Raw genomic sequence first — 19,167 nt, forward strand, 5'->3', positions numbered from 1 at the left:
TGTGTGTGTGTGTGTGTGCGCGCGCGCATATATGTGTTTTTGTCCCTGGTGCCAAATTTGATAGGAAGAAAAGGCAAATAAACACACACATACCGGAATGGGGTAGAAATCTGCACCATGTTTGCTTTCTTCTTCATATTTGCCTCCCTCTCCACCGCTGTCCATCGACTTGGAGGTGGTATTCTTCCCCACGCCCATCCTCCGCTCTTCTTCGTAGTTGTCGTCGTCCTCCTCCTCCCCACTCACTTTCTCAGTCCCTCCTCTGTCTCTCTCTGGTATGAACACTGCAGATGGCTCCTTCAGCCCGATTACATTGTCCAGGGCTGCCTTATCTACTAGAAGGGGGGAAAAAACAAAGACAGAGACAGATAAACAGTCAGAGAGATTAACATCTTGATCTAAAACTCAGAGGGTTCTAATACCCTAACTTGATTGTGGGGGAATAGGATCACATTAGACCCAGGCTCAGCAGCTGGAGGCACTTCCTATCAATTAGACACTTGACTTGTCTCAGGTCTGGGGAGTTTGTGTCGGTCCATCCTACTCTGGACCATTAGGGAAGGTGAATGACCACCAATGGGGGTATTGGCAGACTTACATTGTGGTGGTTATATTGGCTACAGACCAGAAAGGACCGGGAGAACAATGCTTACACTTGATTTCATGATCTGCAATGCCGACGGGCCACTGGTAGGGACAAGGAAAGGAAAGAGGAGAGGGGGGAGGCGTAGGAAGAGAGGCAAGGTTATGCAAAGAGTCCGGGGGTGGAGGTGGGGGGATGTGGGTAAAAGTTGGAGGAGGAGGAGGAAAAGAGTGATTGGGGTGGAGTGATGGAGAGGTGAAGGAGGGGGATAGAGGGGAGAGACAGAGGAAGGTCAGTTTGTTCGTCCCGGCGGGGGGTGGGTGGAGTGTTGCGTTATTTCTGGTGTCATGTCAACTCTTGTTTGGGTAAAACAAGGCCTTGAGCTGTGTAGATTTGTACCACACCTGCCTTTTGGCTGACACTGGCCAACTTTCCACAGCTCTCACCATCAGGCTGGAGCTTTTCTCATTTCATTTTATTACTGACTGCCACTCACTGCCCACGCTCCTTATAATAATGCCATGCCCTATTCAATGGGAAAAATACTATGCCAACTATGAGTAAAACTGAGGTGTTACTGGGCCTAAACTTATCTGAAACTAACTTCCTCAAAAACATTCCTCTTATTATACCTCGACAAAGCGGTGCTGAATCAAACTATAAAAAAAGGCAAAAGGTTGCCATGGTCTCAGTGCTTTGAGTGTCATTGAGAGAAAAAAAGTCTCAACTCCTGTCTCAAGGCTTAAAAAAAAGAAAAGAAAAACCTCTTTCACCTCTGCTTTAAGTAATGAAATAAAAATGCAAGACAGTGTGGCCAGGGTGAAGAGAATCAATATGCCCAACAAAAGCCAGCCAGACAGACGGATAGATCAGGCTGTGTCCGTCTGTTGGTTCATCCGTCAAACATGACATCTCAGGTGACATCTCGGACACCACTGCTTTGGTTTTAACAAAACTTTTGATGAAACTTGGAGGAATGACGCATCTTGGCACTGTATTCTGCTGTCTGCCCTGACTGGCATCTTGGCACTGTATTCTGCTGTCTGCCCTGATTGGCCTGATGGGGACCCTATAATTAAAGGTCAAAATTTCTAATTTTGAACTGCTACACCACTGGTCCGACTTTCATGAAACTTAGAGGGATGATGCATCTTATTACAGATTGGCCCAAGGAGTGCCTGCATAAGTCGTGGGGGACGACATGCTTCACTTGTTTCCCTTCTATCTTTCTTCTCTCCCATTTCCCCACCATATACTGTATATTCCTCTGCTCAATCTTCCTCATGTGTGTAACCAAGCTACCGATCTCGCCTACCTACTGAGCTATACCTGTACCATGGCTTGTCGCCTCCCTCTCTCCTTTTGCACGTTTTCTACTTAGCACCCCAGCCCACCCTAATCCCCTTTCCCACCCAGACCGTCTCCCTGCTTGAAGTGTTAGATGTTGGGATAGGTGTAATACCTAGTTGACACATCCCATCGCTCCTGTCGAGCTGGGCGGCTGGGAGCATCTGTGTGGGAGGGGCGAAAGAGAGGGAAAGGAGTAGGTGGAAGGAGAGAGAGAGAGAGAGAGAGAGAGAAAGGAGGGGGGAGAGACCGAGAGGAGAGAGGCAGAGAGGAAGAGGGGATGGGTCAAGGGTAAGGAGGAGGGAGTTGAGACAAGAGTTAATTTGACAGTCAGCATTTTAATCACGAGCAAAAGTTATCAATATGACCGATGTCTTGATTGTGTATATGATTGATTGAGGAATCTCACACACACGTTTGTCTTAATATGCTTGTGAGGACCTTCCATTGACTGCTTTCATTCTCCTGTCCTAAGCACTACATGCCTAAACTTAACTCTTACCCTTAACCCAATTCTAACTTTAAAGCTCCACTAGGCAAGTATTGTTACGGAAAAAAATTCACCCTCCTTAACAGCCGAAATCACAAAGTGGTGCTGCAAGAGAGAAGAGCGTCCCATTCCCACAAACTGAGACCCTGTAGATTCACAGTATTTGCCCAAATTAAATTCTGGCATCAGGTATAGACATTTCATCACAAGTGATGAATCAAAACTTCCAAATGGTCTTCTAGACAGCAGCAGGTGAGCGCTCCATCCAGAGAAAACTGGACTCATCAATGTTAGATCTTTTGCCTCCGTTGTTCCTTTGGTATAAAGCGATCACACACTGGCCAGGTTGGTAAACATGAGAGTGCTGTGTGTAGTATACTGATGTCATATTACATGATTTCTGGGTATTAAAGTAACATTTTTGCCCAGTGCAGCCTTCACCCCAAACCCAAATCCAAACCCTAAACCTACCTTACCCTAACCTACACCCAATTCTAACTTTAACCCTAAAACCAAGTTTTAGACATAAACTAGACTCTTAAAGTACTGTGGAATGGCCAAAATGACCTCACTCACACACACCATTTAGATTCCAACACATACAACCAAACTAAAAGTACTTTACCTGTAGTTTACGAAATCTCGCACTACCAAATTGTGTTGTGATTATTCACAATGGTCACACATGAGTCATTACATCTTAAATCAGACAGGCAGTCACATCTATGTCTCTTCAATTTTCCTTGAACATCTTTTAAGCCCCATCTATTCCTCTCTCCTGTCCCCTAGGGTACTGGTTTCTTCATACCATGTGCTTTTCCTTCTAAACTTGGGTCTCTAATTTTATTCAATTTATTTTACTCTTATTTTAGTTCACGCCTATAATCGCATGATTTTTGTGTTATTGATCAGGTTTAATGTTTTACTATGATTCCATCTCCTGTGAAGCACCTTGAGATTTCATTGTATTTTAAGGTGTGCTATATAAATAAAATGCATTATTATTGGTGATTATATGTTCTATATGTTCTGTGTAATTACAATAAAAATCAGATTTTTAATTCCTTTGCCTCAAATGCACACACACAGAAGTTTTGCCCCCCCCACATGGTGGTAATTTTGGAGCCCATTTGAACCCCTGTATCTTTAAAACTATGTAGACTATCATCAAAGTTATTCTTTATTTATTTGAATACACAAGGACTGCGTGAAAGCAATATGAAGAGAATTTAAAACTTCCAAATGCTGTCTGATTTCAGATGTCTCACATCCCTTTAACAATGCCAAGGGTTGATGACAAAATCCATGGCAATCATCCCATTTGCTAGTCTTTTGCATTACAAGTCATTTTCTGACCAGTGAGGACTTTGCCCTGGATCAGTTTACATACAGCACATGATGAAAACACAGCACATATTTGACCTCAGTGCTTCCCAGCCTGTGGTTCAGTGAGCTGTGGCGTGTGACAGACAGTATCCCAGCAGCCCTTGGGTGACTAGGTCTTGATGAAGTGCCAACACTAGACCATAGAACATAGACAATAGCATGAAAGCCACTAATGGCCATCTCCACTGTCGCCCAAGAGACACACTTCTGTTGTCCATCTCATGGTGTTGTGGCCGAGATAAAGAAAGAAATGTAGAGACAGAGAGAAAGAGACAAAGAGAGTGTGCGCACGCACGTGTGTGTGATTATGTAACTGAGGGGATTTCTGCGGCTGCACAAAAATAAAGTGACTTTTTGGATTATGAAAAAGCAATCATGATCACATGAATTAGACAAACCTATTTAAGATAAAAGCGGGGAGAGATAGTGTGTGTGTGTATGCGCGCGCGCATGTGAGAAAGAGAGAGAACTAAAGAAAGCAGAAGAGGAAAAGCAGGAAAAAGGACAGCGAGAAGGAACAACACGTGCAGAGATAATTTTAACTCTTCCCAGAATACCCAGGCTGGTGGACAGTGTTGCTGCCTGGATCAATAACCATGGTAACCTGATCTCCGGTTCCTGTACTTGTGCTGTGCTGCGTGGGATTCCACTGGAGGAAGATTTCACACCAGATGTTCGTGTTTGCGCTTTCATCACTGGCGCCAAATTTGTGTGTGCGTGTGTATGTACCAAGTCCATCCCCTCCAGATGTTAGTCTGTCACTTAGTCATAAAAATTGGACTGGATTATGCCTGCAACAATTCAGGTTAGACCACTATGGTTTTACTGCCCCACAGTTTCAGAGCTTTTTACACCCTTCTAAGAATCAAGTTCTGGGGGCAAATCCTGAATAATATGGGGGATTTTTGGCATGAAGATGGTGATATTTAAAGATACTGACTGAAATTAAACCCAAAAATATCGCTATCAGCCTTGAAAAACCTGAACATTCTCATTAGTCATAATCACAGAAAGAGACTCATTCAATCTAAACTCAAATGTTTGATACTGAGGGCTGCAAATCTCAGTTTTAAGTTATCCCGCAGGATGTCGTGGCAGACTTTGACTATAGGTCCAACGAGCAGTCATAAGCTCTCATGACAATGATTTGTTATCTCTTATCCATCTCTTCTTATCTCCAAGTGGCAGCAGGGAGGCATAGTAGTTACAGAGTTTCAGGTTCAAGCAGGCGTCTGCCCTGCTGAAATGTCTGTGAAAAGACACTGAATCCCAAGAAGCTCTAGGGCCGCTGCTCCGTAGAAAGCCCTGTGCTCTGACCTCCAAGAAGGCAAGCTGTAATTCCTGTAAAACTTTTTTGTAGATGTGGGGGGTTTGGGATCAGTTTGGTTCTGAGACCCAGGTTTACTCCTGGGCCCATTCCAGGATCAGTTCCAAGTCTTGCAGTGTAGAGATGTGTCTCTTATCGCACTGGATAAGAGTGTTATCTAAACACCGTAAATGTAAATATAGAATCAGACTAGATTTTTTGGCATTTTTGGTTTTATGTTTTGTTGTGCATTGGACCAAAAGCAGAAAGACATTATGCTGAGTTAGCATGTGGAAAACTTCCAATGGCTGACCCAAAACATAATACATTAGTCAGACTATTTCTGCAATGTGTGTGCGCGTGAGCTTGAGGACACGTGGTTATGTATGTGTAACACTCAACATGACTGGCTGCACATGAGTGGTTTGTATTTCACCAACAGGGGGGAGAGTGGAGAGACTGTAAACTCATGCAAGGTCATGTTTACATTGGTCGACGTGAATGGAGATAAGAGGGATGGTCACAACACCCCCATCACAGTGATAGTGAGAACAGGCCGCCTTACTTGTGATATATGAACAAAGGTGAAGGCATGTGTGCTGATAAATGTTCTAATGCAGTGGTGGGTGGTCATGTGCCATGGTGGGCCGGGGATCCAACCAAAGACTCCACCAGCTGATTTCACCCATTTCAACCAGAGGAGTCACTAATCAGTGAAATCACCTGGTGTAGTCTTTGGAATAAAAACCTGCTGGCCCTCCATGGCACATGGTTGCCCATCCCTGCTCTTGAGTAGGGATGGGCCCTAGGGAGGGAGGGGCTTATCAAGCCATATTATGATTAACCCCAACAGCGATGCCAGGCAGGCAGCAATGCCAGTTAAAACGAGGGAAGGACCGGTTCGGGGCTAATCAAGCCATAGCTACTTACTACCAGCAAGCTATGAAAATATACTTTTTAAGACAAGACGATAGAGGCATAAACTATTTGATTTTTTTATAATTTAATGACTATTCGAAAATTCGAAAATCATGACCGATCCCTACTCTTGAGATGTTGCGAATGATCTGTCCAATTTAGAATTTGGAAGATAAAAAAACTCAAGTTGGGTACATACTACATAATGTTCTTTTCAAGAGAGATTTGGACACTTAGGACACTTAGGCTACATAACAACTGATGTGTAACCAAACAAGCACAAATCCTGTACAGACCCACGGCATGTGTGTAGCATTTCTGTTCCCGTTTTCCTCGCATGCTCTGGCAACAATAAGGCTTACAGGTCAAGAGGTCATTGGCCTCAGGGAGCAGAGGGCAGGGATCAGGGCTCTTACACCATTGAATGTAAAACCTGGGCCCCATTCTTTTTAATCAGCAGCAAAGCTCCTGACCCCCAATAGCCTACCACACATTTGCACTCACACACACACAAAACACAGTTGCAGTAAAATTCTAATTGCTGTGGCAGCCTTCAGCACCAATAACAGTCAGACACTCAGCCAACGCTTTGGGCAAGCATCCTAACATACCTTGAAGGAAGAATCGGTGCCCAGTTGTTGGAATTTACTTGTAGATTAATGCAACCAGAAGCCTTTCAACTGACAACTTAACTATAGGGCTATATAAGAACACATACATCTGAACATTTCACTGGTCTGAATGAGCCATACTACACTGGAATTGGAAATTTATTCTACTGTTGCACTCATTGCAAGCTGTTCTGGATAAGTGCCAACCACTAGCCTATCTTCTAAAGAATGCAGAACAGACGTATCTGACCATCAAGAAAGGCGCTTAAATCAGCAGGAATGAAGATTGCATGAAGATTATACATCTCTCTCTCTTGAGATGACACGATTACGCATGATGTAGCAAATTCTACAAAAGGCTGATTTTAGAGGGGAAAAAAAGGGAAATAAAGACTTATTTTCTCAGCAATTTTGATCTTTCTATAGTTCCGATATAGCACATCCTCTACAGCATATAATAATACACAATAACACTTGTATCACCTGACCCCTGACCGCCCTAAAATAAATATTTATTTAAAATATATACAGTACTGTGCAAAAGTCTTAGGCACCCTAGATTTTTTATATAAATTTCTTAGAAGTCCTAGATGTTTATTTGTTTTCTGCATTAGTGTGTCAGTAGACTGCTGTTTATTGTAAATTTTTGATATGCAGAAACTTTTCATTTCATTAGATTTGAAAGCATCTTAGCTTTATGGATATCTTTGACATATGCCTAAGACTTTTGGACAGTACTGTATATATTTAATATATAGTCCATTTGCTATTATTTCATTTCATTTTCTGTATAGACACCTACAAATAATTTCTTCACAAGAAATGATGATATCCAATCACCTAGGCCTATGCTTTGCCCCCTTAGAGTCCATAAAGCTTACTGAGTGCAACTCCTTCCAATCTCTTCCTGTCGCCAGGCCTGTTTGAATTTCAAATCAGTGGCCAGAAGGGGATCACATAAGGCACTAATATAAGACCTTGGCATGTAGATCTTACTTCCTTGAGAAGAACTGGGCTTCTTCACAAGAGCTCTTATTCAAGGCCAACATCTTGTCGTGTAAAGATCTGGTTCTCAATTTGACAATATGGGAAAATGTTTCTAAAACATTTAAGAGGCTCCAGTCTGTGGTTATTTTGATGTCATCATCCTGAGCACTGCCGCACACAAACAAATGTTCTGTTTAGCCAGCTACTCATCTTATTAAAGAATAATTCTGGTCACAACTCTAAACCCCATAAATCTAACAAAATGCAACAAAAGTTGAACCACAATACTGGAGCAGGCACTATTTCAAAACTTAATAAATACAGGGCAAAGACCTTTACTTTTTAAATTGTTATATGGTGTGCTGTGTCTGTGTCTACTACTACACTCATCGAAGAACTCTCTCACTTTGTGTTTATGGACTCCTTCTAACTCGCATACCAGGCCATGGATGATGCCATCGTAGACCTGCTCCAAAGGGCTCATTAGCTTACAGGAGAAGCACAGAGTGATACAAATGGAGAACGCCACAGTGTCCTGGACTATTCACGATCCAGAGCAGTGTGTCAGACCTGCTGCAGATTGGGCCACCCAGGGGACTGTGTGGTAACCCTGGGTGTTCCTGTTCACCCCTCTACACCTCAAAATTCACCTTCAGATTCAGCTCTGGGTTGTACCGCCACCTCTATCATGGGGAGCTTCAGGGAGGGCAAAGAGGAGGAGCACAGGAGTGGTGAAGAGCTTTGTTGGCTGGTGCAAGGAGAACCATCTGCAGCTCAATGTCCGAAAGACAAAGGTGGAAGTGGACGAATTGTAACTTAATCCATACATATTAATCCATACCCCTCCCCATGTTTCCAACCAATACAGTCTACATAACATGTTTAAATTGACACTAGCATAAATGTAGAGATTCCCAGAATTGTTTGCATTCTGTTATTGCTATATTGTTTTTTATTGTTTATTTTTGTTTGTTTTTAAAAAAAAAAACAACAGATTCCCAATTTTAGCTCAAAATGCCCAAAGTTGCCAGAACTTCCTATGCAGAAGTGACTGAATTCAGAAGAATGTGTCACACAAGCAGTAATTTAAAATGTTAATTACCAGTGCCTATCAGCTTCACCAGGCATGATGGTGGCAACACTGTAAATGGATTAAAGAACAGAGCGTGCATGTGTGTATTGTTGTCAAGAGAGGTAGTAAATCCAGGCTATATTAGATCTAACTATTCTTCTGCACAGGCTTCCAGTTCTTGAAGTGTGACGCCACCGTCAGATTCTGCTGATCTGTGCCCCACCAGCATCTTTAAGGTACAGCCATGCAGTTTGGCAACTTGCACAAAGGGAGGGCAGGTGCAAGAAAGGGGGTTCATTAGCAAAGACAAGGGCAGTGGAGGTAATGACACCACTGTGTGGAAAGTATACATAACATTTAAAATGTCCAACTGATTTTTGAGCCGCTTGAGGGATAAATCTGAGCGTCTAAAAAATAAGTTGTATATGCAAGCAATGTCGGGATTTTAAACATGTTTGATGTCCTTCATCATAGCACGGCCAAATTGATGAACTTGCACTGTGCAGTTGCCCTTTTAAATAATGTGGCTGGTCCAAAGCCAAACCCTCCTGCTTTCTTTAGTACTCTACAGTTCATCAGCAGGTGGACTCCTGAGCTAAGCTGTGCAAAAATATTTTCTCAGTTAAAGAAACCGAAGCAGCAGGAAAGACAGCAGTTACACAGCTACTTTAGACCAGGGGAACAGAGAGGTCCAGCCTTCTACTGTACTTCTATAATTTTCTCACTGCAACACCTACACCCACACAGCATGCCATCAGCAGCACATGAATGGGCGTTGAAGGTTAGAAACATAAATCTCTTTCGCTCTTGTTCTTAGAAAAAGTAGGCCTATACGGTACTGTACTGTGTGTGTCCAGGCAGCTCCACCACCCACTGCCTTCGGCATTTTTCCATTAAGCCCAGCAGGCACGGTAAAGGCCAGGGTATCTATTGTTGCTTGTAGTTTAGTGAAATTTTTAAAGCCCACCCTGAGCCAAACCCCTGCCTTTGCTCACAGTGGGAAGGCTCATTTTTTTTGGTTGTACAGCAACTGTGAAGGGACAGATGAACTTCATTTAGCCCCTTCAGTGCCTAAAATGCCTAATTTGAGATACTAAAGCAGACATTATTGTTTTTAGAGGAAACTAAGTTGCTCAGTTGCATTCAGTCATAAAAAGTGGGTCAACGCAGAGAAAATGTTGTGATTGTACTCTGTTACAACACTGGGTGTACTGACACAGGCTCAAGGCTGTTTGTGCAACACAGCATGCTAACAGAATCTGCAACAAAGGGTTGTAGTTTAACAGTTCTGGTTTGTGGATTTACAATAGCATAGCATAATAGAGGTAAGGTTAGGGCTGGGAAATATGGTTGAAATCAATATCACGATAAACATAACGACTTTTGTCGATATCGATATACAGTACATCACGAAATGGCTCACACAAACTCACATGTTAAATAATCAAATTAAAGTTCATCCCATTAAATGGTAATGTAATGTTGATGTCAAACAAAAATGAAATCTTCAAATAATTTTCCTCATTTTGTCAGGGTGTTTAAATGAAATTTGCTAGTTATCAATTTAGACAGCAGAACTGTGTGTCATGCTATCCCAAAATCACCATATCATCATGATATGATTCCACTGAAAGACGATAAACAATAATACTGAATTATCGCCCAGACCTAGGTAAGGTATATGGAAAGACCAGTGTTTCAAGAGAATGATGATGTGTTGGTATAGGAGGAGACAGGACAGAAAACAAATTACAAGGCAGAGAGAGATAAGGAGAAACTACAGTGGGGAGTGGGTGATAGGACGACTGCTTTTCTGGGTGAGGCAATATCCACACAGATGGTCCTGATACCAGACCCAAGACAGCAAACAGATCAATAAATATACCCAATAGGGTTGTCACAATACTAGAATTTCTAACTTTGATACAATACCCAGGAAATTATCGATATGCGATACCATATTCGATACCACGGGGAATAAAAATGAACTTTCATTCAAAACTTTGCACTTACACAGCAGATTACCCCTGCTCTAGTCATCAGCCTATCAGAACACGTTAGCTTGTTGAAGCAACAGATACCCACCAATGATAAGGAAAAATCAGCAGGGCTAGAGTTAGTGGATTATTATTAACAGAATGATTTTAATCGGACATTTCAACGTCCGGTTGAGCCTTCTGACCGGGCCCGGACAATGCATCTGAAAACCAGACAGTCCGGTCGAAAACTGGGCATCTGGCAAACCTAACGTTATTTGATAACGTTAGCTAGCTCTGTAGCTAACGTTTGGTTTGCTAGCTAAACTAAAACGGATGATATGCAGGGTACATTGACGTAAAAAATGTTTGAAGCATTAAATGTTTAATGCTTCAGTGATGTTTCGCTAACCTCTCGAAATTCTTTATATAGACTGGCAAGTCTGTCCTTAAGGTGCTTCGCCAAGTTTGACGTGTTACCCCCCTTCGATACTTATCGAAGTATCGATACTTTTGACAACCCTAATACCCAAGGCCAAGATTTTCAACATGCAACAAGGTCATATCTATCCCCACGTAAAAACAATTAGCCTGTAGGCCTACAGTGGAGCTGAATAAACTAAACTAAACCGGCGGTCCATTAATTTCCTGGACAGCTGAGCGAGGGGGGGGAAACTCAACCGATGGGTGGATGGTCAACAAGCTTGTCCACGCCTCCTTGTTTTCCTAAAGATGCAATTTAGTTTGAATGAGTAATCGTTCTGAGCAAAATGTGTGCCAAGTTGATTGCAGCCATTCAAAACATCCCATGTCTATGACTTGAACAGTTGCATACAATGTTGGGTCGGCGGAAAACACTGAAGTAATTTTAAGTTTTTTGTTTATTTTTGAGCTAGTTATGTCAAGTCATCAAATCAATGTAATGTTATGAAAGGAAATACCAAAGCAGCAAAAAAATACTTCCCTGTTCCTACTTTCCTGTTCAAAGCTTTGTAGCTGCACAGACCACTACATAGGCTAGATGGAATCGCACCAACTCTTGCACCAACCACCATTAGTCAGAATAGAGCAGCCAATCAACCACAAGGTTGCTCGCAATGTGAACGAACTGTAAGATTCAAGAGTTTTCATTCAACTGTTCATTTATTCATTTCACTACCCAGTTCTATTACGGGAGCTCTACACTGATGTTCGAGGTTCATTTGGAGTGGAGCAACAAGCACAGAAGTAACAAGTACTTGCACTTGGCTTGGCAAATAACAAATACTACAAAACTTTCCTGGCGGGAGGAAAAACGTCTCCTGATGTGAAATTAATTAAATATTTGTAAAGTTTACAGGCATAGCATCTATTGTTTGTAGCTAAATGCCATTCTGTTTTACTAGGCATAAACTACCACAGTGATTTTATCTGTTAACCTATTCTTAATAAGCCAGCAGTAAAGGGCTGTGGTTGTACTGTGCAGCGCCCAGGTGTCAGAGGGCATGACTGAACGGATTTTGAAATTCTGTGTTCCTGAAAAAGGCCTTATGTGCTCAGTCAACTATCAATGGAAAAATAAAGGTTTAACAAAAACACTATTCAATCGTTTGTATTCACGGTACATATAATTTGGCTTTGGCATATCAGTTTAATGTGCATGTGAAATAAAAACCTGTCTATTTTCAACCTGCTTCTAATAAAACACTTTGTCATGTCAAGTGTTGAAACAAACACTTGTGTTACTATTAAGATATTTTACAATAATATAGAATGGTATTACAATTGTAATGCAATTCAAAATATTCACAATGCAATATTTTGTTCATCTCTCCAGTGGGAAAAACACCATTTCTGACTTAAACAACTCTGAATTTTGAAACCCCTCTCCAAATATAATTTTTCTTCTAATTTTATAATTAATCTAATTCTATAATTCTGCAGATCCGAGGGTAACACTACAGAAAGTTGTGAGCCGTGACATTACCGTCACCATTTATACAAAACACAGACCTATAGAAATCACGCACATGATTTCACAGGCAGTTACACAGGCCTTCCTTCCATCATGGCCACCTAATCATCCCTCGTTTCCTAATTGGCTCTTTCAGTCCTCTACTCTCCACTGTGATAGCTGATGTGTGGTGAGCGTTCTGGCGCAAACTGGCTGCCGTGCATCACCCATGTGGGTGCTACACATCGGTGGTGGTTGAGTTGAGTTCCCCCCCCCCCATATGTGAAGCGCTTTGAGTACCTAGAAAAACGCTATATAAATGTAATCAATTATTATTTATTATTATTTACATACATGTGTGTGAGCAAACATTTTTATTGCGTAACAATGGCAGGCTGGGGATAATGTCAGTTTCCAGACCAGACACAGTCTCTTTCGCACACACGCGCACAAACACACACACATGAGAGCGCACCTCAGTCACCCACCCATTTTCAGGGTACACTGAGACACAAAGACAGAATCAGGATGCTAGATCAGATGTGCAAGCCGTGATTCCCTTGTGAGTTTGTGCGTTAGCATTAAACTTGTTTCCCCAGTGCCTATGGAAACATAGACAGGTGCAATGTAAATACTTTGATGAGCACATGAGCACATGTGGTTCTACTGCGGTCGCTACATACCACAAATAACACTGTACAGAGGCTTATAGATACCAAATTTCATTTAAAAACAAATCTGTCTTTACTAAACAAACACAAGCATCTATGCAAAAGTTTGATTAGTTGCCAAAGCCAATAAATCAGTGAGTGACCACACTGGTCTCTTCCAAACACACACACACAGAAAATTATGAAGCACAAAGAAAAATCCATTGAATGCTCATTGATTCTCTGACTCATTATCAGGCCAGACGCGACCAGGCTAAATCCTTGACAGTTTCATCTCATTTTAGGACAGCACAATTGTGTGTAGTCAGTAATGAAGGACAGCTGTTACAGCACACACACACACACATACACACAGGACCTTCCTCAGAGGGTCTGCTGGACAAAGGCCTACGAAAGTCTTCTCCTTTCCTTTTAATTTTGACACAGGAATGAACAGTGATACAGCCTCAACAAGGTGCCAGTTTCCCCTATAAACTTAAGGAATAAATACTGCTCTGTTACTGTGTGGGAGGTCACTGCAATTTAACAGGTCAATGATGCTGGCTATGTTGTTCAGTCCTTGTTATGCAAGAATCATATGGTGTGCTATGCCGACTTTGGTCATTTAATCCCCATCTCTCTGTATTCCTCTCTCCATCTTGCACATCCACACATTTAGTAAGGCAGAAAGGCAGTGTGTGGGCAGTAGTATCTCCTCCTTAGCTTTTGTTTACTCATTAAACAACAATAAAACATCTCGATGAACAGAGGCTGCAAAAAACACATTAATACTGGTTTAGGGTAGATGTGCCACATGCTAAAATGTTACCTTTCACCCACCATCCCACCCCACATACACACACACACACACACACACCTTCACGCAGTACAGTGGGAAGGCACAGTGTGACCCAGCACTACAGTGTAATCTCAGTCACATGCTGCCTACAGCAAACAGGGCCAGGAATCCATCTCTGCGACCCAGTTCACTTCACTGTGCCTGGCCCAGCTGGACCCGAGAGCCACGTGTGAGGCCATCCTCCTCTCTGTATCCCATTTACTGCACTCTGGTCCAAGAGTGATTCAACAGGATTTCTGTGAAACAAAGATGTACAGCACCCTAAGAGGGTTGGAGAAAATGGGTGGGTGAACCCTTGCTTGAAAGATCAACTTTTCCACATTTGGTTAGATTTAAGGGTCAGCCAGCAAATACAGTCACTAGCTAATGCTACCTGCGCATATTAGTAACTTCAGTAAGAAATATGCTTGCATTGCCTGTTGCTGTAGTGCACACAGTATAGCCTATAACATAAAGTAGGATTAATTCAAGCTGAGATACAGCATTAAAATAAGCAAAAGTAGAAAAGATGACCATTGGTGGAGAAAAATTAGAAACACTCCTGACACTTCTGGAGTGAATAGTGACCCAGAGGATTTTTCAGGCGGGATGTGAGCTGCATCTTGGTCTCACAGCTTAATATTAAGTCACTCTTGGACCTTGGTACGAGACTAAGGCAAACAACATACATGTATAGTGAATACCGCCCGACAAAGCGCACTTGATCCAGCCCACAGACAGGCAGCATCTTTCTCATCTCCATCACTACTTCATGGTTGCTCACATGAGGAAAAAGCACATCTCAATGTAACTTTTTGGTATAATGTGCGTGTGCCACATACACACAGTCAGGCACGCGCGCACACACACACACACACACACACACACCTCCCTAGCCCCGTTTCCACGACAACCACATCATCAGGGGCCAATAAATCCTAATGGCCAAATGAGCTCTAGTGTCCCAGAAAGTATAGTGCTGTGATCTATTATCAGTTCTACCTTTCAGGGTATAATGAATGCAACGGGTTAGGGGGGCATTGTCAGTGATGCATGCTTAGCTTTCCTACATACATGTATAATTATATATATATAGACCTAGATATACCTAGATTTTGAGGTAGCTGGCCTCCACAGGATGAATAATAGCTCTAGTGTGCAGTTCATTTTCCACACTTCTTTGTCATGGTGAAGAGACAGAAAAAAAGAGATCAAGGATAATCTCGACAAGTTGGGCCTTGTGTTTCACAACCAGCGCATCACCAGGGTCACACCGGCCCACCAATTCCTTTACATCTCACCTCGTTTTCAAACCGCTGCTTGGACACCTGCGACGACGTGGCAAGGTAAAGGTTTCACTCAATTTCTGTACATCCTGCTTCCTAACATCCTCATAAAGACATTTGTTTATCTCCTAAGTGGAAAGGCCACATTTTACACTCACCTGCCTGAAGAAATGAGTGTCGACAGAGCCCGCTTCCCTTCTCAGCTAATGGTACGTCGGTTTGTCCCCGTGGTTATGTTGTTGGCAGTTGGGCTGAGAGGAAATAGGCTACGCTTTAGCCCGAGAGCAGTCCGCTTACAAGGGGCTGTGGTGGCGAGATGAGACCGTCTTCACGCCCGGTTTTTCCGAGAGAAGCTCTTTTACACAATCGGTGTTTAAATAGATGCTAGACGCACTGCCCATGGAGGGATTTTGCCTTTCATACAGCCACGGGGTTGACTTGCTCATCATCACGCATGCTCACACTGACCCTTGACGTCAAGCCTCTACCTCTCGCTCCGCCTTGGAAGCGCGTCTCAGCCAATCGGAGGCGGCGCAGCGGTGACGCACCTCTCTGGTCAAGATGCCGTGTGATCTCACCGACTCGGTCTGTAATAGGTTTTGTAATAACCTGCTTTCATAAGCATCGCAGTGTTTCCCCGTCTCTGTCTCTGTACAGTTGTTACACCAGCACCCTCACTGTTCCCTAACTGGAAAAATAGGGTCTTCTGCTCACCATCTCCCGTGTCAACTGTGCCAGGATGTATTCAACCACACCGCCATCTAACGGTTATTTGTTTGCACTGCGATTATTCAATTGACCTACATCAATACGCTCGCAAAGTCACTTGTGCCCGCTAGTTCTCCTGGCACTCGCAGAGCGATTTATGCACAAAGCACCCAAACCCTCAAATAATAAAACAAATAACATTAATTTTCGATTCTCAGCCAACATTTGTGGCTAATCACATGCTTTGGATTATAATTTGCAGAATTGCCTACTTGCAGAATTTTGCACATCTTTGAAAATCACTATAAATTTCCTACAGGGACTTGGGATAGTGAGTCTGCGCTGCTGAGCAGTGAGTTTATAGTAACCTAGTGTATCTCTATTGATAAAACTCTAATTTTACTGTATATACTTAGATACTATAAAACTAGGCCTATATATAAACTAAATATACTTACCTATAATATGATAGGTTAGAGGGTTAGGTGGTTAGGTTTAGCGTGATGCTAAGGTCAAGGTTAGGGTTAGGGTTAGGGTTACATAGTCTGTGGAGATACATCCAATAGGCAAGTGACACTTTGTTGAACATCTCCTTTTTGTCATCTGATGATTGCGTATCAACATTGTACTATCTCAATAAAGTGTTACCAATTCAAGGAAATGCTGACCATCTGTGTTTACAGTTCTGAAAAAGTGAGTGTTGTAGGCAGGAATGTACTGGAGGGTAAACACACCTAAACTCTGTTTACCCTCCATTTTATTTGCAGAATAAACCTTACTCACTTATTAAGATGACGCAAGTCTTTATGACCTAGATTTATACTACATGTAAGTATTATAAAACTGATTTATCAAACTGATGTTAGTTACATGATCATGAAAATAATAATAATTCTTGATACTAGTGGTTATTTGCCTGATGACGATCATTGACAGGAGGTCATAGGCCTACTGTACCCAATTTACCATTACATTGCTGGTTGTGAGTGCCAGCCAGCTCTGTCATTTTCCCCTGCTTATCTGGTTGTTAGATATTGTAGATTATCATAGAAATGCATTCCTAAATGCTATATCTTAATCTAAACTATTCACTATTCTGCCATCGAGTCACGCGTCTTCTGTCATTGAGTCTTCTGTGAGACAGTTTTCTGTGGAGTCTTATTTTGTCAGATAGGCAGTAATCCACACTCATCACACAGCTGACAGCGATGACAGGTTGTTTCTCATACACACAGTCGTTCCTCTGTACGCCATGAGTTAACAGGATGGCTGATGGAAAAGTACATTGTGAAAAATGTACAGGTGTGTTGTTCAATTAAATGAAAGGATCTGTTTAAACTAAGTCAATTACAATGCATGGTTCCATTCAAGATGGATCTATTGGCCTCATGAGTTTCCCAGGGCATTAACACTAGCTCAGTTTATGTTTCACATTTGTGATCTGGTCAGTAGAAACATGTGCGTCACATGGTCTATACTGCAGATGCATTGTTTGATCTACTAAAGCCCGGATTTGCCCGTACTGCTGTGTCAAAAGAGCTATGCAGTCTTAACATGCACGAAACCCTGTTGTGCCGTGGGCCAGTGATTCTCAAAGGGCAGTCCGGGGACCCCCAGGAGTCCTTGTAGGGCTTCCAGGGGGTCCTCCATCAAAAAGAGAAAATAGAATAACAATTTAACTTTTATTTAATTTGAGAATAGATCAGTAAGGATAGGAATGGCCATTCTCAACAGAGGCTTCACTCCTGCTGTTATCTCCTGACTTACAGTATAAAGTATAAGTTGTCCAGGTCTGTGTTAAATCATATATAGGAAAATAAATCTTCCCAAACGGCGGCCCATAGGAGATAATCCTGTTAAATGGAGGTCTGTGGCCTGAGGTACATCTATTTGAGGGATCTTGACATGAGAATGTGTGGGAAACCCTGACACAGGTTACTCAACACTGATTATGAGAGAGGAATATGTGTGTGTGTGTGTGTGTGTGTGAGGCTCGCCAGGGGGGCCGACTGAGACTAAAGCACACATAGATAGGCGCCTAGCTTCTAAGGTGCTCACACATGCATACGCACACACATTCACACAATGGAACTGACTGAAGCCTGTATGCACAAAGCCTCTAACAATGTAAACACCGGTCTGGGCTCTCTGGTCAGGTTACATGGCCAAATTAACTTTAAAAACCAAAATGGTCTCAGATCCTGCACCCTTTCTGCCCAGTGCTCCAAAATTATTTTCTACACATGCACCGATAACTAATCCACTGAAGAGGAGGATGAATGGACCACTGTGATGGCAGAGATGAAGACGAGCCAAGGATGTCGCTCTTTTGTGCCTTCATCTTTTGAATAAAGGAATGAAACCGGGTAGCAGGACACGTCTCACAAGTCCATGATTAAAGGAGCAGTTGCATCTGTAGAGTGTTCTGTACTGCACATTGTACCACTGAGAGTCAGCATGCTCTTTGATACTGAGGTTTAAGATAATGACTTAATTCAGACTATGAAAAAACACTTTTCTTTTTAACCTTTTGTTTTTTAATTGTTAAATTGTAACCTCGTTTCTTCATTGTACTGTTCAAAGACTCAATATGTCAAACAAATCAGTTAGACACCTTCTCAAGTCTCTGTTGAATCCGTTTCAATTCTGTTAAATTCTGCCTAAATATGAAAGTTTAAAAGGTTTAAAAAAAAAAAAAAAAAAAGTTTAATTGATTAATATAAAGAGTAGTAGTACCTACACCGTAAAAGTGCAGCACAGGTGAGACCATTGCATCTTAGGATATGTAATTCTTATCTATATATCAGTATATCAGTCTGTACATACACACTGGCTTAGTGGAAGCTAATTCCACATCACATATTTGCTGTAAAACGTGCTTCAGTTCACACACAACTGTGTGTGTGTGTATATATTTGGCTTGTGGCAAGTGGGAGAAACAAATGTGATCTGGGTCAGTAGTCTCTCTTTCACTCAATCTGTTTTTTGGCTGCTTCCTCCAAAGGAAAATGGGGTAAAAGGACACATTAAAGGAGAAATCGCAACTGTAGTCAGTATCTTTAATTATCCGACATGA

The 19,167-nt window shown here is 42.1% G+C and overlaps 1 protein-coding gene across 1 annotated transcript in view; it reads right to left on the reverse strand.

Annotated features, from left to right (window-relative positions):
- Positions 1-15,813, reverse strand: part of slc23a2 (solute carrier family 23 member 2) — a 38,643-nt gene extending 22,830 nt beyond the window's left edge. Inside the window, exons 1-3 of the mRNA XM_071536868.1 lie at positions 15,542-15,813; positions 2,046-2,094; positions 94-335 (exon numbers count right to left, since the gene is read on the reverse strand). Coding sequence (XP_071392969.1) covers positions 94-335; positions 2,046-2,094 — 291 coding nt within the window. The 5' untranslated portion in view covers positions 15,542-15,813. The remainder of the gene's footprint in view (positions 1-93; positions 336-2,045; positions 2,095-15,541) is intronic.
- Between the last annotated feature and the right edge of the window lie 3,354 nt (positions 15,814-19,167).

The sequence above is a fragment of the Centroberyx affinis genome, unplaced genomic scaffold, assembly GCF_046629955.1.
Source record: "Centroberyx affinis isolate AG114_WGS23_722 - 3 ecotype Tasmania unplaced genomic scaffold, CSIRO-AGI_Caff_v1 ptg002953l_1, whole genome shotgun sequence".
Taxonomy (NCBI): Eukaryota; Metazoa; Chordata; class Actinopteri; order Beryciformes; family Berycidae; genus Centroberyx; species Centroberyx affinis.